At 50.6% G+C, this 25,036-nt stretch overlaps 1 protein-coding gene across 1 annotated transcript in view; it reads left to right on the top strand.

Moving 5' to 3' along the window:
- Nucleotides 1-20,367, top strand: part of SFRP1 (secreted frizzled related protein 1) — a 44,462-nt gene extending 24,095 nt beyond the window's left edge. Inside the window, exon 3 of the mRNA XM_019921622.3 lies at nt 16,958-20,367. Within this exon, the coding sequence (XP_019777181.1) occupies nt 16,958-17,280 (323 nt within the window). The 3' untranslated portion in view covers nt 17,281-20,367. The remainder of the gene's footprint in view (nt 1-16,957) is intronic.
- Nucleotides 20,368-25,036: the final 4,669 nt, after the last annotated feature.

Below are 25,036 nucleotides of genomic sequence, written 5' to 3'. Positions count from 1 at the left end.
TAAGAGTTTCCAGGACCGGAGGGGATAGAGTGCTGGGCCGCAGCCTGCTGTTCTGCCTGATGGGTGGTCCTGGGTCAGAGTGAGGGGCCAGGCTCTCCTTGAAGTGGTGGGGGGACTGGCAGAGGGACCTCTGGCCCCGGCTTTCCTCCTCCACTGCAGCCACGTTTCTTGGAGGAAGTGACAGATGTGAGAGCGAGCCGGGGTTGTCCTCAGCCCGGCTGCAGCTTGTTTTTCCGATTTGGGGCATCTTGTTCTGGCCTTGGAGCAGGGGGAGGGTTGTTCGCATTCGGAGAGGAGGGAAGGGGACTGTGTGATTACATGCGGTGGGAGCCCGAGGGGCTGGGGGTCCTCTTTCCGAGACGGAGTGTGTGTTGAAGGACAGTGCTTGGGGCTCAAGGCAGGGGGCAGTGGGGGTCCTGGTTCCAGCTCTTGATGAGCCGGGTCCTTGTTTCCTCTCAGCCCCGTTCACTGATCTCTGGAAGAAGGCTTTGGCTGGATGGCCTCTTAAATCCCACGTCGCTCTCAGCATGTGCCGTGTCCTAACGTGGTGTTCTGTAAACACACACACCACGAAGCGGAACCTTTCTTCAAAGGAAATCTCACCCTGACTTCATCATAGAAACTGGTCCACGGGGGCCTCTACGCTGGAGGAGGGGGGCCTGGACCTGGGTTGGCCTGGGCACTTCTTACTCGCGGCGCATGACTGACCCTTACTCTTTTAAGAGGTCCCTGGGCGTGTGGAAGGGTGTCTGACCTCAAGGAAGAGGGGCTGTGATTATCCGATGAGACACTCGCTGTGTACTTTCTTCCTGGACGGACATTGGGGCCTTTACCCAGTGTCCCCTGGCCTGTCCCCTGTGGGTATGGACGATGACATTGCCGCCCACAGCGTGTGGCCCTGCCAGCCTGCACTTGCTGGGGTCCACCTGCTCACCAAAGGCGGGGTGCTCTCCAGGGGACGCTCTGGGGAGGCTCTGCTCCAGGGCCCTCTCCTGGCTTCTGTTGGCTGCCGGCAATCCCGGCATCCCTTGACTCATGGCTCCAGTCTCCGCTCTGTCTCCACGTGGCTCTTCTCTGGTGTCTGTGTCCTTTCTACTCTTCTTGTAAGGATACCAGTCGTTGGGTTTGGGATCCACCAAATCCAATGTGGCCTCATCCTAACTAATTGCATCTGAAAAGACTGCATTTCCAAGTAAGGTCATATTCTGAGGGTCCAGGTGCATGTGAATTTGGGGGCACGCTACTGAACTCTCCGTTACTCACTAGCTGTTGTCTTTTGGAAAACTGTAGCCTAAATCCTCTTGTCTTACAAGGTGAATGATAGTTGTACCGACTTTACCAGGTCTCTGTAAGGCCCTTAAGGATGATGCCTGACACTTGCGGTCAGTACCGGGGTCCCTAAGGTGGACTTGGGAGGTGGCAGCAGAGGGCGGTGGTCGTCAAAGGCGTGATGGAGTCGCAGACAAAGAAAGCCGGCTTCACGCGGTGAGTACCAATGCGCGAATTGTGGAAGGCATTTGTAAGGGATAAAAAGCCTTGTTGGTCTGGAGCACCTGGCCTGGCAGAGAAAATTCTAGATGTGAGATGGTGGCCCGCTGAGTGCCGTGTCACACACAGCAGGGCCTGGCTCCTGGTGGCCCCTGGGAAGCAGGGAGCAGCTCCATACAGCCTGGCTCTGTTGTTTAGCTGCTGGGGGCAGCGGTGTTACAAGGCTGATTTCTAACGTTATAGGTGAGCTTGGGAATAGAACCGCCGAAAACCAAGAACCTCAAGGTGCAGCGTCTAGAGCATCAGAGGTGAGAGGATGTCTCCCGTCAGCCAAGCCAGGGAAAGTCAGCTGCAGATGTGGGGCAAGGTCGGCTCCCAAGGCATCTTTGGAACAGGTTCTAAAGGGTGGCGGGAGCGATCGTGGAGCCCCCTCTGTGCCCCTGGCCTGCAGTGCCCCGAGGGTCTCCAGCAGCTCCACCCGAAACCCTCCAGCTGGATGGGTTTGCCCCAGCAGCTCATCTGAAGTGCTTTAGAAAATAAGGACCCTTTAAAAACCGTTTATTTGTTGAACGTGAGGCACGAGAACGTGAGGCACAAAATCTGCATTCACAGGAGGGAGGAACTTTGGAGAAATCGCGACTGGGGGAGATCAGAACTCAGAACTCCAGAGAACGGCCAGCAGCGTTGCCCAGGGGGCTGGGTCTTGAAACCGCATCTTTCCTCACTGGCCAGCAAATGAAATTCTTCATACAGAGAGTGTGTCAGCCCCTCGGGCTACCAGCAGTAATTAGTCACGCACGCAGGCCGTGTTAAGGGTGGTTTCACTGCAAACCCTCAATTTACGACAAATTGGCACTGTAGCTGTTGGGTGTACGGTGTCTATACGTCTGTCCACCAAAGATCAAAACGGGTGCTGACAGGTGACAAGGTGCCTCCTACGTAGTACCAGCTTATCTGCAATGGCTGGGTGGTGGCCGCGAGCTCGAGCATTCTGGGTCCTGAAGTGTCTGTGCTGGTGCCGGAGCTCTGATCGTAGGCCGGGTGACATTCGTCTTCCACCATCCCTGGTCAGTGGCGGTGACATCAGTCCCCGATGCCTGGCGCGTGAGCAGGGCGGTGACCTCCGTTCTTGGGCAGATCCGGGGGGACCCGCCCAGCTTCCCGACTCCTCCTGCTTCGTCCCAGCTCTGGGGGGACAACTGGGGGCAAGCGAGTGTGTGGGCTCAGAGGGTCAGCCCTCTTGACCTCTGCCAGTGAAGGGCACGCCTGGCCAGGGAGCCGGATGCTGGGGAGCAGACTGAGCCAGAGCCATCGCCCGGAACCCCGGGGTCCTGACTGTCTTCAGCAGGAAGGGATGCACCGCACACGGGGCGTCCTGGGGCCCATTAACCAAAATCTGTCGGTTCCGGAGCCAGGAGCTTGGTAAACACGTCGGAAGCACTGGCCGCCTGAGTGGTAGGCGTGCCTTGGCAGTTGGCGCGCCACCCCAGGATGTGGTGAGACACCTGCTGCCCAAGAAGCTCTGTCCCCGTCATCCGAGTCCTTGCCCATCCACCAGCTTCCCCAGGGGTCTCCTCTGGGCCAACTCGGCCCCGGGGCGCAGCGGCTTCCGCAGCCATGGGGAAGTTTGTTTGTTGATGTATTGATTTTTGTTTCCATCTCTTTTTAATAAGTAGTTTTCCTGAAGAAGCAGAAAAGAGCCCCAAGGGGGCCACCCAGATCTGCCCCCTTACCTGTGTGTGGGGCTCCAGGTGGGTGGAGAGAAAGAAAGGAGACCCAGTGAAGTCAGGATCTGGAAGCAGGACTCGGGACCCCCAGCTCGGGGCCGACACCACGGGCCACGTTGCGCGCCTGCTTGCTGAGCTCGGCGGGAGCAAGGAGCCTGGACAGTAGAGAGGAGGCCAGCTTTCAATGTATTGTATCTGTTGTTTTATACAGTTTTGAAAGGTTCCTTTCCATTTACAAAATATTAGCTACATTCCCTGTGTTGTATAAGACATCCTTGAGCCTATCTTCCCCCCAACAGTTTGTACCACCCCCTTCCCCATCCCCCATCATGCCCCCCCCCATTGGTAACCACGAGTTTGTTCCTATATCTGTGAGTCTGCTTCTTTTTTGTTATATTCAGTAGTTAGTTGTATTTTTTAGATTTTAAGTGATATCGTACAGTATTTGTCTTTCTCTGACTAATTTCACTTAGCATAATGCCCTCCAAGTCCATCCATGCTGCAAATGGCAAATTTTCATTCTTTTTCATGGCTGAGTAGTATTCCATTGTGTCTGTAGTATTCCATTGTGTGTGTGTGTGTGTGTGTGTGTGTATGTGTGTGTGTGTACACCACATCTCCTTTATCCATTCATCTGGGTGATTTAGATTGCTTCCACGTCTTGGCTATTGTAAATAATGCTGCTATGAACATTGGGGTGTATGTATCTTTTCAACACACATAGTGTTTTTGTTTTTGTGGATATATGTCCAGGAGTAGGATGGCTGGGTCCTACGTTAGTTCTATTTTTCGTTTTTTGAGAAACCTCCATCCTCCGTAGCAGCTGCACCAATTTACATCCCCACCAACCGTGTAGGAGGGTTCCCTTTTCGAGAGGCGGCCAGCTCAGAGCTAGGACCGGCTGCCGACTGCCATTAACTTTTCAGATTCTTGGCTTCATCCAGACCTACCTGAGGCCACGACAGACTTCACCTTTGGGAGACCAGCATTCCTCTCCATCCTGATTGCATTACGTTGGACACACGTCTGTCTCTGGTGGGGCAGTGCCGGGCGGGTGGCAGGAGAACGTGTGTGCTCTTGCCCCTCCCTGGGGCTTTGGGGTGAAGCCGGGTGCTGCCCCACCTGATGGACGGGGAAGGTGTACACGGCGGGCTGGGCTCAGGCTGACGCTCGGCGCCTCCCAGGCCGGGGTCAAGCAGGCTGCTAGGGTGCCTGGGCCTTCTGCCCTCCCTGCTCTTTATACAAAGCCTAGAAAGACTGAAAAAAAGAAACAGAAACATTCAAGTGCAGTCAGCTGGGTAGCTACGTGGTCAGGATCTCGGATGGGCAGGAATAAGCTTCATGGCGGGCGAGGGGTGGGCTCAGGTCTAGGACCAGCCTCTGTTTCTGCCTGTGCATCCTGCGATGGTTAGAATGAACGATTTTGGACATAGGCTGCTTTTTGCCTTCTTTTGAACTTGGTACTTGAGAGACATCTGTGACGAAGCAGAGAGGTACTTCCCTTTCCGAATCCTTTTATACCTCGAACGTCCTTGGGAGGGAAAGGGGGACAGTGACTCCTGAGTGAGGACGCTGCCTGCCCCCAGGCCGTGTCGGCGGAGGAGGCCCTAGGACACGGGTCTCCCGTTCTGCTTATTATTCCCGGCGGCGCTGGCACTACCGGGCCTCGCTGTCCTCACTGCACTGAGGGAACGGGACGTAGGACGTAGGGCTGTGGCAAAGGCTCCTTCCAGCCCGATGGTTCTGTATCCACTGGACTCTGCTTCCCCAGCCAGGGCCGTGGAAGTGTGGGCAGCCCCGCGGTCAGACAGGGTGCGGACCCTCTGACCTCTGCACCTGCCTGGTAGCTTTGGCAGCCAGGAGAGGGAGAAGAAGGGCCTCCGTTGCCCTCTCCTCCGCCAGGCCACTCGTCACCACCTCCATGCCAGCCACACCTGTGAAGCATGCACCTCCCCGTTACACACGGGCCACCTGCTCGTTAGGGTGGCTACATACCCTGTTTGCTCAGGAAGGTCCCCGTTTATTCCTGTGGGCCCAGCATAAAAACGAATGGCCCTCTTTCTGTCTCCGAAGTGTCCTGGTTTGCAGGCTCAGTTGTATTCCTTTCGCTTCCCTGCCCGTGACCAGGGTTTTTCCCTGCTGGCTGCCCCAGGAAGCTTCAGGGGGTAGCAAGGAATTTGATTTTTTGTTTGTTTGGGAAATCTGGTCGAATGCACACAGGGTTAATCGATGTTTAATTTGGTGTCGTGGGCTTTCTGTGAAGACCCGCTGAACACCTGCTGGAAGAGTCATGAACTGTAAGCTGTAAACTTCTTATTTACCCAGAGTACAACAAGACTTACTTCTCTTTGGGATACTTTTTTTTCTCACTATAAAAATTATAAAACCTGGAAAATAAAGGGAAACACAATAAAGAACTTAGACATCAGCCGTTCTCAGAGCCCAGAGGCAGCGGCTGCCGAGGTTTTGGAGTATTTCTCTCCTCTGCGTCTTTGATGTGCGCAATTTTGCATAGAGATTGCTTCCCAAATAAATTTACGTGGTAGACTTTTACACCCCTAAAATTGCTCTGCAGTTTTCCTCACCCTAGGCCTTTCAAAGGCAGAGATTTTTTTTTTACTTACTGTTTCAACGTATCAGTGTCCTCTTTTTTTTTTTTTTAATTGAAGTAAAGTTGATTTACAATGTTGTGTTAGTTTCTGAAATGTTCTCTTAATTATAGGTACCATGCAAGGGTTTCACAGGCATACCTCTGTTAGGGACAGTGATTGGGGTCGGTTTGTCGGAGAACGTTCTCTGTGTGTTAGGGAAGAATTAGTGAGACCCAGCCTGCAGCGGCCACCGGCCCAGGCCTCACACGAGGCCTGGGTCCCCTGGACCTTAGCTGAGCACTGTCCGTGCTTCAGGCGGTAGATGGTGGTGGCCTCACCTCCACTCCTCCTGGCACAGTGTCCCCTCGAGATCCGTGGAACCTCGGCCAGTCTCTTGAGCCATCCTGCCTTAGCCTCCCGATCAGCAAGCCAGTTATCAGGGTTGGTTGCTAGAGAATTCGGTGAGTTAACATGTAAAGGCACCTACACCAGGGCCTGATCTGCCAAGTAGCCGTTGGCCATCGTTGTTGCTGCTGAAGCAGAGGTTTGAGCGAATGATGCCCGTCTCACCAGTGAGGCTGTGAACTTCAGGGCAGGCTGTGCTGTTTACATCTCTTCGTTCGCTTGTGTATCCGTGTTAGCTGAGCTCAGGGATGTGTGGGACACCCACTAGTCCAGGGACAGGGGTGGGTAGGTGGGCCAGGCCTGCAGGCTCACGGTGGGAGGGTGCTGAGAAAGCACACTCACGGGTAATTACCACCTGTGCTGAGTCCATATGCAGATGGCGGGGTGGGACCTGGAAGGTCAGGGCTGGAGAAGATCACCTTCAGGGAGAAGATGATCTGTAGTTTGGCCGGAAGGATGGGTAGGAAAAGCATAAATTTTGTCTGGAGCACACCCTCTGCTCAGAGGGATCAACTATGAGAACAGTGCAGGGAGGAGATCTGAGGTGTGCCTGCCGCCGCTTCTCAGAGGCCTGACTCATAGCTGCTTCGGGGATCTCCCAGCCGAGGGGTCAGGGCACTGCCAGGCCTCTTCTCCCATCCGTCAGATGGGATAGTGTGAAGACCTGCCTGCCGCCGTGCTGGGAGATGATTTCTGGGAGCTGTCTTTGAGTTTAGACAACTCCACGGTCAGGGCCAGGCTCTTGTGCCATTGTGTTCTCTGTGGGCTTGGGCTGCGACCACTGTCAGCAGGGTCCCCGGGCGCCGTGAGCCGGCGAGGGCACCCGGTACCATCTGAGATAGAGGCTACTTTCCCTTGGATAATCTATACTGAGTTTCAAGACAGAGAAAGGAAGTATGAAGACTTAGACAGATTGCCCGTGCTGGAATGGAAATTGAGATTCACTGGTCCAAATGGCTACATGAAGACCCAGAGAAGTAAAATGATTTGTACAAAAGTTAGTGATGGAATCCCAACCAGGAGCTGGAGTTGGCTGATTCTGGACTTAGAGTCCTTTACTCTGAAAGATGCTGCCTCTCGCTAACAAAGCCTTGGTTTTCCTGATTTTGCAAGATTCCACCTCTGCGGGGTGGGGGCCCCAGAGACCTCGGCGATTCTGAAAATGGCCCTAGGACAGCTTGCCCAAGGTCAGCTGGGTCTTGGACCTGCCCGTGCTGACTTCAGCCTGAGTTTTAATGAGTTTGGAGGGCTGCCCTGGGCTTCCAGTAAGTTTAAACACCATCCAAGAAAGCGTCCTCAGAATGCGTCACTGTGAATAACCAAGGTGACAGACCAAAAAGCCCACCCTCAAACCCTTTGGACCAGTGGTTCTCAAGTGTGGTCCCCAGACCAGCAGCATTAGAGTCACTTGGGAACGTGTTAGAAATGCACATTCTCAGGCCCCATCCCATTACTGCTGAAGCAGAAACTCTGGGGGCAGGCTGGCAATCTGCATTTTTTTTTTTTTTTTTGCGGTACGCGGGCCTCTCACTGTTGTGGCCTCTCCCGTTGTGGAGCACAGGCTCCGGACGCACAGGCTCAGCGGCCATGGCTCACGGGCCAAGCCGCTCTGCGTCATGTGGGATCCTCCAGGACCGGGGCACGAACCCGTGTCCCCTGCATCGGCAGGCGGACTCCCAACCACTGCGCCACCAGGGAAGCCCCCCAATCTGCATTTTAACAAGTCCTCCAGGAGATCCTGAGGACCCCTCTCCGGAGCATCTCTCAGAGCCAGGGCTAGCTCATGGCTTTTCCGATTCTTGGTTCTGAAACCCACTCCCCATCGTCTTCTTTCCAAGAGACCATTGCGCACTCCAACGTGCCGTGTGGCGTGAACACTGCGGGGTGGAATGGAAAACTAGTGAGCTCTCCGGCAGGAGGACTGTTTGCCTTGGCCGGTTGGCCCGGACTTGGAGCCAAGGTTCCATTAATCCTTTTGAGTGACTTTATTTAAGCAAGTCTCCTATTCTCCTCTGCCGACTGCTTGGGGAGGCATGGGGGAGGGATGCGGTCCTTACTGGGAGGAGAGGGGCCCAAGCCCCTGCTGCCTGGGCCGCGGTGCACACGTCGTCCCTAATAAACCCACGCCAGGCAGCCCTTTGCTCTCGAAGTGGGGTTTCCATTTTGCACCATTAGCTTCGATCAGTGGGGATTTAACACAAGCCACGAAATCAAGCGCTTAGGCAGCGGGTTTCCGATGGCTGACACCGCCGCCACCGTGCTGCGTGCGTGAGTACTTGTAAGTGGGTTGGGAGGGCACAGAGCTGCAAATTCCACCCTCCCGCCTGACCATCCCCCCACCTCCCCAAGATGTCTGGGATCCAGAAAACAGGACAATTTCAGTTAAATAATTTGTCTCAAATAAGTCACTCAGGAGCATTTTTTACATCTGCTGTTTTCTTGTAAATGAGGAAAAAAGAAAAGCTGCTTTCAATCTTTTTGTTTGTTTGTTTTGTTTTGATTTTTCTTTGTTTTCCCTTCTCTCTCTGTAGCGTCTGTCCTGTAGCCAGTAGATGCCTGTAAGTATGCAGCACGTGGTTTGTGGTCGGGGAGAGAGTCTGAGTTATTGTACCAAGCGCGAGCCCCTTTCTTTGCTAAAGGAATTAATGATGCAAACACTGGCCCCTGCTGGGAACGGAGGTCTGTTGAGCTGCCTTTGCAGGGCCTTTGTCAGCAGGACTCATTTGGATCCCAGTGCCTGCAAGCCAGCCTGTGCCGTGCCCAGACCCTCTGCTGAGTGTTGGAAGCGGCGGCAGTTTCTCCCAGCCCCGCCCTTACCCAGCGCTGTTACCAAATCTCATTTGCACAGTTGGCTTTGGGGATGGCGCTTTCTGCCTCAGGGTCGCCCACCCAAGAGATTTGTGAAAACGGGGCTGGGACGTAGAAAAGCAGTAGTGAGGTCTTGCTATCTGAACAGGCTCTTTCACCAGGAGGCAGGGTGGGAGGAGGGGTGTAAGCTGAACCCCCAGGGCTGATGCTCCAGGCGCCCACCTGTGGGCTCTTCCTGGCCCTGGCCACTCAGTAAAGAGTTTGTCCATCTGCTGCACAGATCATGTGTTTGGGAACTTCAGCCCTGTCTGTCAGAGAAAGTAATTTAGGAAAGCAAGCAAGTCAGGAGTCAGACTGTGTGGTGGGTTACCTGCCCCAGGATGATTTTTTTTTTTTTTTTCTTTTGCGGTACGCGGGCCTCTCACTGCTGTGGCCTCTCCCATTGCGGAGCACAGGCTCCGGACGCGCAGGCTCAGCGGCCATGGCTCGCGGGCCCAGCCGCTCCGCGGCACGTGGGATCCTCCCGGACCGGGGCACGAACCCGCGTCCCCTGCATCGGCAGGCGGACTCCCAACCACTGCGCCACCAGGGAAGCCCCTAGGATGATTTTTTATTAGCACCTATTGGAGATAGTATATCTGACTGCTGGTTACTTGTCCCCAGAATCTGCAGGGACCCCACGCTTTCCTGCTCCTTTCTTGGAGGAACTGTGGCTGGGCTGAGAGGCAGGGAGCTGTGGGCACCTCCAGCCTCGGGCAGCCTATTCAGCTGAACCAGGTTTGACGTCCCTTTGCATTCAAAGTAAATAATCCGAATTCTAACCTAATTGGTTTTTTATCTGAAAAATGATCGGCTTGACAAGCTCTATAGGCTACCCCGTGCTCCCAAATAAACAGTGGAAAAGGCAGAATTCTTAAACAAAACCCTTCCTGAGAAGCCCTAACGCCAAGCTGCTCCTGCTGGACGGGGAGTGAAGGGCAGGAAATGTAATCTTTGTGTTTCTGTTAAGAGCTCCCATTTTGTGATTCACTGACATTTTATATACATTTCAGTTCTTTACTAGACAGCAAGCTTTTTTAAAATCTAAGTTTTTTGCTTCAGAATAAATGCAATTTAAAACGTCAAATAGTATTAAAAGGCTTTTAACAAAAAACTGCAGGCCTCTGCCCCATGCCTTCCAACCACTAATTTCCACAACCCAGAGGTAATAATTTTCAGCTATTTTAGCTATTTCTTATGATAGATAGCAAAATCGAGTAAATAAATACCATACTTAATTTTAATTTTGATTTTCAGACATTGCTTATTGATTTTCTATTATTGAAGACAAAGATCTGTCTCACTTTTGTTTCTTAATTTTAATTTTTACACAGTTTTAATTTTTAGTTAAATTCTTTGTTTTAATTTTTAGACACTATTTATTGCTTTTCTATGATTGACGATAAAGACATCTGTCTTATACCCTATTCCCTCTTCTCCCCATTCTTTTCAATATAGTTATATCACACTTCCGCTTAAATTGACATTCAGCGTTTAATTTTTGTAATTATGTCAATATTATCTGCAGCTGAGCCGTGTAGTGTACTGCATTTGTATTTCCTTTATTATACACCATTTTGTTTTCCCTTGAGATAGTAGTTGCCTCGTTTTATTTTCCTGGCTCCTCGTGTTTGTGTTTCGAATTCCGCCCCAGACCTTCCTGCAGATGTACATCTATCCCTCTGTCCTCCTGTTTCAGTCTGGACTGATTGAGCTTTGCGCCGGCCACACAGTTGTTTGGAGGAACCATTCTAAGACTTCCATTGCTTTTATCTTATGTGAGAGCTTTAGTTTCCTGATCCTGGGTCTTGTGCTGCATTTTGGGGGCAGCTTCCCAAGAACAGATACATGGAAGATTTTTTTTTTAACCATTAAATGCCTGAAGTTGTCTTTATTCTCCTGTCCCACATTGACTGGCTCGGTATTGAATTTGGAAATTGTTTTGGCTTCTAGTGTTGCTCTTGACCAATCCAGGACCATTCTGATGCCTGGTCCTCTGCAGCAGATGTAGCCTCGCTTTGTCTCTGGAGGATTTTGTAAGTTCTTTTTACCTCTGGTGTTTCTAAATGCTGATTCATTGACCCGGGCACTGTGTAATCTGAGAACTTGCATTCTTCATTTCTGGAAAATTTTTCTTGCATTATTTCTTTGGTATTTTCTCTCATTTGTCTTCTTGGTTTTCTCTTATTCAGATGTTGAACCTCCTGGTTGGGTTCTCTCTTTTATCTTTCTCTCTCCTGTTTCCACCTCGTTGTCGTTTTGTTCCAAGCTTATCTTAAAGCACGTGTGTTGCATTCTTTATTTCTGCTCTTACCTTTTAAAACTTCAAATACTCTTGGTTCTCTGAACATTCCTTTTAACAGCATTCTGTGCTGGTTTCATGAACACAGTATCTTCCATTATCTTTGTAAACAGTTTTCTTCTGTGCCATAGCTTGTTTCTGTTATCTCTGATTTCTTTTTTTCTGTGTGTTCCGTGCGTTTTGGTCTCTTGTTCACATGTAGAGTCTTTCCTTTAAAAGCCTGCTGATCTTGGCCGGCCGCTGGAGCTCAAGAGTAAAGCACTAACTTGGCGCTCTTTGCGTGTATGCATGGCCTGTGAGTGGTTGGGCCTCATTTTGGAATTTTGTTAGGGGGAGCTGTAGGTCTTCTCTTTGGGGCTACTAGTTTCTTTAGATAGAAACCCTACAATCCTCTGACTGGGGGTATTGCTGTAGTGTTCTAAGACCTGAGGGTTTCGCCCTTCACTGTGCAGATTTCCATTTAACCCTTTGGTGTCAGGGCAGCTCCCCCCTACTCCGTCCTCCTGTGAGGCTGGTGTCCGCAAGCCCAGTCTGTCTGGGTTCAGACCTTCTGTACGGAATAAATGTCTTGGCTGCCGCTGGAGTTGGTGAGGGGCAGTCATCTGGATTTATGGCCAGGCTGGTGGATCTGGGTGCCCTGATGCAGACTCCTCAGTTCCTATATTTAATACAGTCTCTGTCATCGAGTGCAGAAGCACCCAATGGCCCCAGTTCACGAGCACGTCTGGGTCCTGCCATGTGGACCTGCTGCTTTCTTACTGTCAGCTCCCTCTGTTAGCAGCTGGGTTTCAGCTTTTCTCTTCTCATCAAGCCAGGACCCACCATCCATTTGCTTTCTATTTTACTAAATGTGATGTCCTTGTTTCTTTACCATTTTCTTGCGTGTGTTTATAACTTTTTTTAAACTATAATTTTAGAGGGGTGGAAATGATTCTGTGCTCAATCTACTATGTTTGGCTAGAAGTAGCCAGCGATGACTCTTCACAAACATTCCAGACGCTTGGTGGTTGTCAGGATGGAAAACCTTTTCACTTCCCGTTGGTTTGGAGCTCTCTGGGAGTCTCCCTGACCCCCTGGGATTGTGGCTCCCACAGGTCGTCAGCAAAGCCCCCCACTGCCAAGGCTGGCAAGCTGGTCCCACGCTCGTTCTTAAGCTCCTGCAGCGTTGGGGATGAAGGAGCATTTCTTCCACTTGAAGCGCCTTCCCGCTGTGCTTTCCGAGACGCTGAGCTACCTAGTTTTCCATCCGTGCCTCTGATGACTTTGCAGGGACTCCCCAGTGGAGGTTCCTCCTTCTCTTCTCGTCTCTGTACTTTATTCTTCACTGCAACCGTTATCTGTAATCAGAGGAGTCACAAAGCTGGGGACTGACTCAGCCTCTTCGGCACCTTCCCCATCTCAGGCCCTTTCTTGCACTCTTGCAGCGATTCCACACTGTCGATCGTGTAAATGCCTGGCCCTTGGCCAACAGTGGCCTCTCGTCCAGGCTCCCTGTCTGGGTATTTGGAAGGATGGCGGCCCCATTAGCATAAGCAGGTCAGGAGAAAAAGATGGTTTTGAAGAGAGTGTGGGTTTGGGATGAGTGTAACAAGCTTCCTCTGCTCGTTTCAGCCTCAGAAAATGGCCAGGCTTTGTGGGGAGGCTACCGAGGGGGTATCATTTGTGGGCAAAAAATATGGTTTCGGTGACTGCAAGTGGGATGAAACTTTCAGGGTCTAACCTGAATAGAAGGGGTTATTTATTTTAAGGTTGCGGAGAAAGACCCAGACGGCCCCTAACTGTGACCTTAAGTTTTGAGTTTTCAAAGTTTCTGGTCTCTGCATCCTCGCTGGCCCTGACCAGCAAGGTGAAAGGCAGGAGTTATATCCTCCTGTTGGAGGGCGTTCAGTTGCTGCTAAGAAAAAACGCAGAGAAGGGTTTTGTTTCTTGTTTTGTTTTGTTTTAGTTCAGGGCCTGGCTGTCACGGGTAGCTGAGATCAAGGGCCTGAGGCAGGTGTAGAATCATCACCCTGTGGGAGACAGGCTTGGGAGGGGGCAGAGAAGGACGGGGACAGGGTGGGCGCAGCAGTCTGCCTGGGATTGCCCAGCACGGGCCCTCTGCATGCCCGACCGGCCAGGCCGGCAGGCAGGCTGCACTCCACGCTTTACAGCCTCCAGGAGCTCAGATCCAGGTTCTGTGGCCACCCAGTTAGAACCCAGGACCTGGGACTCCAGCAGCGCCCCAGTCGTGAGCCCAGCTGCTGCACCAGCACCGGTTGCAGCGCAGACACAGTCCCTGGGCGAGCGAAATCCCTGGGGTCCAGGCTGTCTGCATGGTGGAGGCCGGGTGGGGGAAAAGGAAGTGGTCAGTCTCCCCCCACCCCGTCCCAGCAGCCCCTGGGTGTATGTGGTGGGAGGCTGCACACATACCCACAAGGCAGGGGGAAGTCGACCTGGGATGGCTAATCGCCTATCCAAACATTGCTGGTAATCTGCATCCCTGAAATAAAGCCCTGAAAGATGGAAAGATGTTAGTAATTTCTGGCCACATGTGCCTCCTTCTTCCCTGCTCTCCCTACCTCAAAAAGAGAAAGGAGCCAAATGGCAAGAAACGAAGAGTCTAATGCAGAACACATTTCCATCGTTTGCTTTTCCCTCTCCCCGCCATGCTCCCACCTATGTAAACTAAATTCCTTGACACGGTCATGGCAAAGGAACATTAATTTTTGATTTGAGTTGTGATTAAAAGCAACACAATCAAAAGAGGGAAATAGTTTCCACTGAAGCAATAGCATCTGAAACCCCGTCATGGTATAGTAGGAACCAGCGTGGTCTTTGGGGTCAGGGGTGGGTTCTATAGTCCTGAGTCTCTTTTCACAAAGTGTGGCCTCGTGTTGTTCCTTAACCTGAGTCCTTCTCCTTGATCGTCGTCAGTAATAACAGCGGTTGCTGTGCATTAAGTCAGGAGAGCCACACAGAGAGCACCTGTCCTGTGCTTGGCACACAGTGGGTTCTCCAGAAAACATGATGGCTCACTTCTCTGCAGAAAAGAGGCTGCCCAGTTGTCACTGGGAATGCATTCGTCCCTGCCAGTGATGTAATTGATCCCAGCTTTAGACCTTGGGTCACGTGACACGTCGGGGCACTTCTCGGAGGGTGTCTTCACCGCCTCGCCTTCCTGCAGTCCCTGGCCGCCTTCCTTGGGTCAGTCGGTTCTCGCAGTGTGGAGGGCGGGCAGAGATGGAGCCCTGATCTGCCCGGGCCTGGGCAGGGAGTCTCCTCTGGCTCAACCCCCCGGACACATTTCTAGATGAGCGAACTATAGACTGGCCCAGGTGAAGTCTTTTCTCAGGTGACCCACCAGGTACAAGGATGGTAAGCTGACAAGGGGAGCTGAGCCGGGGTGGGAGAGGGAGGGCTGCTTGGGCAGGTCTGGGCGGAGGTCCCAGAGGGGTGGTCTCTGCTGGTTCCTAGTTGCGGCTTTCCCACCTGCTGGCCCCCCTGCCTCTGCCCTCAGGGTGGGAGTGGGTGCAGGAATCAAGCAAAATCAGAGGTGCTGGGTGGTGACTGGTTCCGTGGGGCGGGGGGCAGTAAAGAGAGGAGCTCACTGGGAAACTGTGCTCAGTGCACTCCCGTGGGCAGGGGGGCTGGGCCAGCCTGCGAGGTCAGGGCTAACCATCTGCTGCTTGGGCCAGTCCCCAAAACCTCCGCCACCCTTGGGAGTGAGGTCTTTCTTAAGGGCTGCGGGCCTGGGGTGTCTGTTACCCGGGGCTCGGTGGCTGCAGAGCTGGGACTCCTTCTGTAAGCAAAAGGGATGGGAGTGCATTTCATTTCCTGATTTTAAGACATCCACTGAAGCTTTGTTCCTAGGATTTCTCCTAATTCTTGCGGTGGCCAAGGGTGTGCTTTCTAATCAGCTAAAGAATAAATAATAAAGCCTTCGCTCTTGCGGTGTTCCCTTTCAACCAGGAGGAACTCTTACCATTTCGTAAGTAAAGTCATTTTGAAATGTGGGTAAACCTGGGAAGAGAGCCTGAGCCCTTTTCCCGTATTGTCTTGGTCCATTTAATCAGCACTTGAAATGTCAGCTTCATTATAAAGAATTTTGCAATTCGGCCTGGACAGCACGGTGATTATAAGTGCACACTCAGTCCGTGGGTTTAGTTGAGGGTCAGTGACTCTGGGCAAGTAAACGTAACCATTACGCCTCAGTTTTCTCATCTGTTCAATGGGGGAAATAATTGCACCTTCCTCGTGGGGGTATCAGGTTTCACTGAGGAAGTGCATGGAAAATACTCAGCACTCTTGAGGGCATCCAGATGCTTTCCTAGTCATTAGCTACTGTTCTGTAGCTCGATTCAAGTCTTTCCTCATGGAATGTGGGTGGAAGCTTTGAGTTATTCAAAAGAGAGGGCTTGGTGATTTGGAATTCACAAGAATTCAAGGGATGGACACATCATCTGGTGACCAGAATCTAGAAATGATTTCCAACTCTTTTGGAACTCTCCAGGGCTGGCGAGGCTTTGAGGGGAGTTGACTGTTATAAGGACGCTGTGTTTGTGTTTCTGGTGCATTTCCGATGACTAGAACGCCTCCACGCTAATTTATCCTCACCAATTAACCCCATGAAGCCAGCACTAGAGTGTGTGGTCCACACACTAACCCTGAAGCACTGTTGACTCAGGCTCTGTAGAGACAAAGAGGCGGGAAGGCAGAGCTGGCAGAGGGCTGGCTTTCCCTCTCTTCGGGGAGCCGTGCTGAGAATGGAAGAAGCCCAGGTACCATGTGAGATTTAAGGAATCACCACCTGGATTTATCCATCAGGCCCTCACCAGGACTTGCTCGAATGGGTCGAGAGGTCAAAGTCGAGTTTGGGTCTGTGGGTCTACACGGTGGGTAGGCTAGCCCGTTAGTGGCGCCATCTAGTGGTTGATGAGTGGTGGACAGCACGTCAATGGTACCTGCTGTCTGAACGCCCTGGAGGCCCAGTGGTTGGAACCCTGGTTTCTCTGATGACAAAGTTGGACGCTGACGTTTGATCCAGTCAGCTTTCCCTTGCTGACTGCACACACACAGGTTCTGTCTGTCTTCTTTCCAGGACCCAACTGACAAAGAATTTTAGGTCCTTTGGATATTTAAAAAAAACGTAAACCAATAACTTTCTCCTTAAAACAAACAAACGAACAAAACAGGGTAAGTTTTTTCTTTGAGTGCTGATGTTGGTAGCATTGGATTATGTGGACTTGATTGGATTAGATGATCCCCTTCCTCTCTTAAAGCATCGTATGATAGTCTGAGTCCTGGAGTTTTAAAAAAGAGACACATGATTTGGTTTTGAACTTTTATCTGAGACTCTCACGGCATCCTGTGACAACCATTGAGATACCATCAGATACTGCAAAACCAGGGGGCAGGATTGGTACGTGAAGGTGAGCTGAGATCTTGGTCCTTATGTATAGAATAGACAGATAGGGCCTCCCTCTTTTAGGTGATCTTTGCCTTTTATGTCTCCTGCTCTTCTGCCCACGGGTGGGTTGTGGTTTCTGATGAAAAGCTGTGTTCTAAAACTCTCTCTCTCCCTTCTCTCCTCTTCCCCTCTCTGTCCTCCCCCTCTCTAGCCCTGAGGATGAAAATCAAAGAAGTGAAAAAGGAAAACGGTGACAAGAAGATTGTTCCCAAGAAGAAGAAGCCCCTGAAGCTGGGGCCCATCAAGAAGAAGGAGTTGAAGAAGCTGGTCCTATACCTGAAGAATGGGGCTGACTGCCCCTGTCACCAGCTGGACAACCTCAGCCACCACTTCCTCATCATGGGCCGCAAGGTCAAGAGCCAGTACCTGCTGACGGCCATCCATAAGTGGGACAAGAAAAACAAAGAATTCAAAAACTTCATGAAGAAGATGAAGAATCACGAATGTCCCACTTTCCAGTCGGTCTTTAAGTGATTCTCGCGGGGTGGGTTAGGGGGGAGAGGACACCCCTGGACCCTTGGCGGTTCACACCCCCTGATCCTTCGAGGTGGAGGGCATCATAATCCAGCTACTTTGCCCTTGCAGCATTTCCCACCCCTCCCTCCATCCCCATGCTCCAGACCCCAGTATAGCCGATATTTAAAGCCGCATGCCCAGATGAGGAAACCCATTTAGATCAGGAAGCTTCTGAAGACCTACAGTGTGGAGCAGCACGTCCCCAGGGGAAGGGAGGTGCAGCGTCATCTCAATCAGAGACACAGTCACTACAAAAGAAAACGCTGCCGGTAAAGAAAGGGGGTGGGCAGCGAGGGAGAGGCGGCAGCAAACGTTAGGTTCTGCCACTCTCTTTGTGTCGTTACAGATTGCTTATGGATCTATCCGCTAATCTACGCCTTTGGAACTAGAAAATTCTAACTCTTGGTAAGATGCACGGCTTTCAGTTCCAGAGGAGTTTCTCTTTCTGTCCGTCGTGGACAGAAACAGACACACACCACACTCAGAGAGTGACAGTGCACAGGAGAAATAGTAAGAACAGAGGGAGGGGCCTGCATTGCTTGGCCCTGTGGCCATGTGTCATCTCTGATATGAACCAGCCAGTCTCAGATGCCCTGGAGGTGGTTACCGTCAGCCTCGGGTTTGATCTCACCTCCTGACACGTGGAGGGCGGCAGGGGCCCGCCTTGGTGTGACAGAGGTGATGATTCGTAGACTGAGAAGGCAACCGTGGTTTTCAAAAAACAGAGTTAAAGGAGAAAAACAGAAAAAATTGAGAACAGTTGAGCAAGTTGCTAGTCTAGGGTGAATTGTCATTGGGCAAAGAGCTTAGTATTCTAATTCCCTTGTTTGTTCATTTCACATTGTTTTAAAGCGACCAACAGACCCACTTACTTTTCAAGGTTTTAAAAAAAATCTCCACTGAGCATTTGAAAGGTGTGGTAAGACTGGGGTCTCTTGGTGCCTCCGAGGCAACTTTGTAGCTGAGTGGCTGTCTCTCTGAGCATTTCCAGTGGGAGGTGGATTCTCCTGGTAGTGTAGCTGTGGGTCCTCCTTCCTGAGGGGTTCTGGCTTGCCCTGGCCTGAACACAACGCTAATCAAAACTCACAGTACATCCCATTCCTGTCTTTCCTGTGAAGAAATGGATTCCTTTGAACTTGATTGCCTAGAGAGCCGAGAAATTCAGAATAGCCTGCCTGCCTGTCCTCTGCACTAAAAAAAATGTTTGTTTGGCTTTGCTTTTTTCGTTTCTGCAGAGGGAAAGCTAAGCTACAAGGGTCCCTTTTTTCATTTCTGCAGAGGGAAAGCTAAGCTACAAGGGTCCCAGTCCAAGGAGGGAGTTTAAAAGGCAAAGCAGCTACGGTTTTCCCCCAAGGGCCCTAAGATAATTCTCAAAGCCATCGTGTTTAATGAGTGAAGTACATAAACCCATTCACGGAAGCAACTTGACTTCTGTTGTTCAATGTATAGGAAGTAATTCCTCCCAAATTAATTTCTCCCTCAAGCCTGATTCTTAATTCTCTGTAACACCTCGAGGATTTAACGATTGTCCCTCTGGGCAAATGTTTATACCCAATCCAATGCTTCAGTGGGGCTGGAAGGCGTCACCTGCATGGCCTCTGCCTGACACAGAAACAGTGGAAGATTCTGTTAACTTCCCAAAACTCCAGTCTGAAAGCCAGCCTGCCGACTTCAGTACGTTCTTGAGGGTTATCCTGATCTAATGAACCCCTGACAATTAGTGACCCATCATTTAATACTTTTTTTTTTTGGTTCTCTCTGACCTTTAATCATAAAGTGTTGGGGATCTTAAGTGATTCGCCTGTAATTTTGGATGATTTTTTTAAAATGTGTATATATATTAGTTAATTAGAGATATTCTACTTTCCTGTTGTCAACTGAAATTCAGAGCAATTTCATGAGCCTATGGTCTTGACTGATTAACTCAAGAGTTCTGTGCTCATTTGCATCTGCTTGTTTGGACAGAGCGGGTCAGGCAACAAGGCCTCTGTCCAGGGCGAGGGCCTTGGGAAAGGCTTTGTGTGGGCCATAGCAGTTACCCCAGGAAGGTTATACATGAACAGGTGGACTCTCTAAATGGGAATTCTCAGGTAGGAAGCAGTAAGAGAGTTCAAAAGAAGTTGGAAATGTGAATTGCAATTGTACAGTCCAGCCACAGAGTCCCGGGACTGAGTTTCACCGTGGACTTGGGACAGCCTTGACTATCACACATCAACCATTGCAGGGCACAGGGAGGCTCTGGGCCCAAAGCCGCATTTGATCACAAACCTTTGTTTTTCTCAACAAAGGATGTAACAAAAACGATGTGCAGACTCATTGGCTTTCTCAGTGGTTTCCAAAAGAGGTCTGTGTGTGATTTGGTCATTATTGCTAGTGCAAAGGTTGTATTCGTGAAGGTTTAAAATCATCATTCTGGGTGGAATCCAGTGCGGTCGTGGGCAGAACTCAGCTAAATCTTTGAAGAATATTAGTACTTATCTTAGAAGATAGAAAGTGAGGTGAGAATTCCAAGAACACTTCATTTTTAGAGCATCCTGTGTCACACTTGGCTTTGGGTGTCGGTGAATTAGCACTGAGGGCTCCCTAAGGCACCTGGGTCTGTAAATTACAGAAACCCCATTGCCCAAACCTAGAGTCTGTCTTTCTCATCAGACTCCAAGTAACTAATGGCTTTGCTGTAACCCCGTGGATGTGTTGGGCTCAGGCGTTCTGTTTCAGGAGAGACTGTCGTGGCATAATGTGCTGGCCCTCCTGACCTTTCACCAGCAGATGCACAGGACACAGACGAGATTCCTGTTTCCTCTAGTTCCTCCATGTAGCACTCCTCTTATAGAGTCTAAATCTCTTACAAAAGCTTTGAATACTGTGAAAATGTTTTACATTCCATTTCATTTGTGTGTTGTTTTTTTAACTGCATTTTACCAGATGTTTTGATGTTATCACTTATGTTAATAGTAATTCCCGTATGTGTTCATTTTATTTTCATGCCTTCCTGCCATGTATCAATATTCACTCAACTAAAATCACTCAATTAATCAACGGTAATGTGCATGGTGACTTCTTCCCGCCAGTGATGCACCATTCGCCCTCCTCCACTGCACACATACCCCTCTCTTGATTTTTTTCGGGTCCCAGTTTAACAGCTTTCAAATGGTAACGGGGCATGGTGGGCCAGAGGAGTACCTGGGGTGCCCTGCAGACACCCTCACCCCATCCCACATACACCACCTGCTCCCATGAATCATTTCCAGAAGTTTCCCCCGGCTGTGTGTTTCAGATCAGAGAGAAAGTTAAATACTTGCTCTCCAAGAATGTATTTTTCAAACTGCCTGCGTTTCTTTTCCATGTTTTTGGTTTCAGATGATCTTTCCCTTCCAGCCAATTCTATGTTAAAATTCCAACTAAAATCTGAAAACTCTTTGGGACCTGGAGTCTGAGACCCACGTGAGCCGTAGAGGAGACCATGTCTGCCCCTTTAATTTACAGATGGGAAGCCAGATGTGAGATGGCTAGGGTTTCCCAAGGAGGGTGGGGCTCCCAGGTCACTGGCGTTGCTGGAACCAGAACCCAGGGCTCCCAAGTCCCAGTCCTATGGGATCAAGGTCTGAATTACAGCTGAGCCTCCCTCTGGACCCAGACTGTGTCACTTGGCGAGCCCAAGCTCTCTGATAGGAGGCTATAGGCTGCTATAGGCTTCTTGCCTAAGGAATTCCTCGCTGTGATTTTTAATTCTGTGAGCGATGACACTGACAACTTCAGTTCATGTCTTTCCCTGACTAACAAGGCACTTCCAAACCTCAGACAACTGGCAGTCTCACCCAGAAGTGAGCAAATACTCCAAGTGACCCCAGACCACACCTAAGCACAGAGACATCATTTTTAAGGCGTGGTATGAGGACTTGTAAAAATTCCACTAAGTCGTGCTCTGGTATCAAAAGATTTTCCCATACTAGTGGACCTGTACCTGGAATGCCAGCCCAGCCAAGGAAAATACTGGCATTTCCTTTTTATTCCTCTGTGGTTAATAAGAAGGAAAATCTCTTTTAGGCTGGGCGTGGATATCATTGTCACCCCACTGAACCCTACCACCACGACCCATATGTTCTCACTGCCCTTTTGCATTTTTAAAAATCAAATCAGTATAACTGAGTCATTTTGCTGTATCGCAGAGACTGGCACAACATTGTAAATCAACTCTACTTCATTAAAAAATTAAAAAAATTAAAAAGTTAAAATAGAATTATCAAAAAAAAAATCAAATCACCAAAAAGATGATGAAGTGTGTTCAAAGGCATCCTGGCTTCAGCAGCTGGCGTCGCCCTGGAGTTTGGGTTGTTCCAAGTGTCAGGACTGCCAGAGCCTCGTGACTAAGAGAGGGTTGGCAGGGCTGCGAACAGCAGCCTTACCCTCAGGCTCCATAGCGCTCACACCTCTTGAAGGAACTGTACAGGTGCAGAAACTCCAACTCAGGGGCAGAAAGAGATCAGGGTCACAGTGTTATCCAAGTTAGGTGGGTCTTATTTCCAAGGCAACCACGGATCCAGAAGTGCTAGCAATTCACTTTCTCTCTGGAGGAAGAGAAATCCGTACCAACAATCCAACAGTACTTAAAGGAAATAGGGAGGCTCATTCTTAAATTGTAGCATGTGTCCCCGAGGGGAGCTTGCTAACGTGCAGTTTCTGTCTTCCACTCCCAGAGATTTAGATTCGGGAGGTTTGCCATGTGGCCCTAGAATCTCAACTTTGAGGGAGTGCTCTAGGTTTTCCAGATGCCAGCAGTCCTCTGGGTCTACTTTGCATGACATTCTAGTAGGACATACGTGGTGGCTTGGGAATGAGAGGCAGACGATTATTTTGGTATCTCTTTTCCCTACTCACACACTTCATATTGCTGCAGCCCTTTCTGAAGTTCTGTGAGTTATTCTTAACTCGGTATTGATTAACAGAGGTAAGTTAGATACACGAGGGAGAGGATGAACCTAACTCTTTACTGCCAGGTACATCCTGCTCTCCAAGGAGTACTTCTCAACCTCTAAGATGCATATAAGTCACCTGGAGACCGAGTTAAAATGCAGGTTCTGATTGGATAGAGCTGAGGGTGGGTTGGAATTCTGCATTTCTGATTGGCTCCCGGGTGAGGGGCGGAGCTGGCGCTGCCGGTCCTCGGAGGCTCTAAGCGGCACATAGAAGAAGCGCTGCCCGCTCAGCAGTGTCCTGGCTCCCTGCGCTACTAATGTCACCTCTGGGTCCCCACGCAGCGCCCATCTCCTCGGAACTCAAAATACGAACCATGCTTTGGGGTGGAAAGAAAATCAAACTGTGGGAGAGTCGCAGTTCGAAACCCAAAGCTGGGGGCCCATCCTCTCCATCCACTCGTTAGGGTTCTTTGTCCTAGCTCTCCAGGGTTGATTCCTCCTCAGACTCCTTTCCCTTTTTTTTTTCCTTCCTCAGCAAACTATTAGCCATCCAGACCTGTCCTGTCCAGGTCTGCCTTTGGACCTCCCCTCCATCCCTCCCCCCAGCCCCGCCCACTGGGGGGGCCTTGGAGTTCACCTCTCGATGGTGTTCCCCTCCACCGCCAAACAGAATCAGAATCTGACAACAGAACGGGGGCTTTTCATGTTCCGATGTTCACATCTGGGTAGCTTCAAGCTCAGGTTATGGGAGAGGCCACGAAAAGAGGGGTGGCGGGGGGAATGAAGTATTTGGAGGGGAAATCCCACCTCTTTGATAAATTGAGGACAGCCTGCCGAGCAAGGCTACTTTACCCGGGGAACAGGCGTGAGGAATTTCTGTCAGCAAAGGCCGAGGAAGGCTGCTCTTTGTAGGTTTGGAGAAGACGGGAGCCAGAACAAGCTCGGAATAGCACCCGAGAGTGCCTGTGTCTTTATAGATCTGTGGACTATTTAGATAAGCGGGGGCTGTACTTAATCACGGAGAGAGTTGTTTGCTTAAATAAAGGGAGGGAAGGTTGCATGTGTATGTTTAAGGAGAGACAGAGGAGATGGGAGGTAGGAGAAAGGATCCAGCAATTTTTCCACAGCTGAAACCCCACCACGTGGCTTTAATTAGGATGACCTTCCCGTCACCTGAGCACCAGAGTTGGTGGATAGGGCGGGCGCGAAGGATTCGGAATTCTCACGGTCCTGTCCTCGGCATTTCAGCTAAGCTCTGCTGTAGGCATCCACGAGATGCAAGCAATGGTTTTACCTTCTCTCTTCCCTGGATTTCCTGAGTCCTGGGCCCTGAAACTGAGCACACCGCAGAAGCCTGTCCATCAGCTAGCCAGGTGGGATCCTGGGCTAGGGCTGCTCTGAGATTCCTTGGATGTCAGGACTTAGAGATAAATAAAGCCATCAAACCCCAGAAGTGCACATTTGATTTCCTTTCAAAAAAAAAAAAAAAGAGAGAGAGAGAGAATTAGAAAGAAAAGAGGAGATGCTGCTGCAGTGTTTTGTACATGATCCCACCTCTGTTGCTCTTTTTAATAATTTACACCAGCATCACCGTCACTGTTTGTACCTGGGAATGGATTGGGGGTGGGAGGGGCTTTAAGGGCCTCGGTTTCCAGTTTTGCTGTTGAGTCCTCTGGAGACTTTGTAATGACCAGATCTGGGTAATTTTGCCTCTTTGCCTAGAAGATTTAGCCCATCAGCTGAAGGAATAAAGGCATCGCATGCCAAAACCCAAGTGTGTGTTTCACAGTGTGACCCAGAGACAGCCAGGGTGTGTTCCACAGAACTGACTGGATTCCTGGGGGGTCAGCACTCCCTCCAGAGGCCGGCAGCTGAGAGCACGGGAAATCCAAGTCTGGCTGCCCATCCCGCAGGTTACTCAGTGACTTCTAGCAACAGTAGCTCCCCTCCGGCATGCAAATCAGGCCCTGACCTGGGCCAGGCCTGGGGGAGGCCTCAAGGCCCCCACAGAGAAGGAAGAGGCGTGGGAAGACGCAGCGTGGAGCCGGCTAGAGGAAAATTGCACCCCAGTCTGCAAACGGCAATTAATGGCAGCAGGAAGCCTCTCTAGCTCTGCCTCTGACTTGCCAGCCACTGTCACAGCTAAACTCTCCGAGCCCTCTCCTAATTCTTCAGAGCTGACTCCTTACTTTTGGACGTCTCCTCTCTTCAGGCTGTTTACGAGGTGGGGGCTGGAGAGGGGTGATGAAGGCGTCCCACGATGTAGGGACAGTTGAGATGGACAGCCGGACCCAGAGACTTACTTTTATTTCCGTTTAGTGAGTTGGAAGGAAAAGAACTCACCTTTAAAACCCTAAGAACTAGCTCGACTGTGCTGTGACTCTTGATGAAAAAAAGGACAGCTCGTGGTCAGTGAGGCTCCTAGCAAAATATTTGCGTCCTAGACCCTCCTCGCTGTGATCCGACCTCCAAGCCTGAGCTCTGCACTGGGGACCATTCTTCTCGGGTCTGAACGCTTCCAATCAGGACTCCACTGAACCTACAGCAGGTCCAGAAAAATCCTCCCCTCTGTTCTGACTCACTGTTTCCTCCTCTCCTGGTGGATGGAAATGTGTTTGTTCAGGAGAAGTGGTTTCAACTGCAGGGGAAAGAGATCCAGTTTTAAATCAAGTCAAATGAAATTCATGTGTTTCAGAAGCCCCCCACCACACACACAGTCACACACGTGCCTGAGGACAGACAGCTCCGCCCCAGAAGGACCGTTTTCTCAAAGTGCAAACAGCTCCGGGTCTCAATTT

This window comes from Tursiops truncatus, chromosome 21 (assembly GCF_011762595.2).
Source record: "Tursiops truncatus isolate mTurTru1 chromosome 21, mTurTru1.mat.Y, whole genome shotgun sequence".
In the NCBI taxonomy this organism is placed as follows: domain Eukaryota; kingdom Metazoa; phylum Chordata; class Mammalia; order Artiodactyla; family Delphinidae; genus Tursiops; species Tursiops truncatus.
The sequence above is the reverse complement of the archived record's forward strand: the minus strand, read 5'-3'. Positions and strand labels throughout refer to the sequence as shown.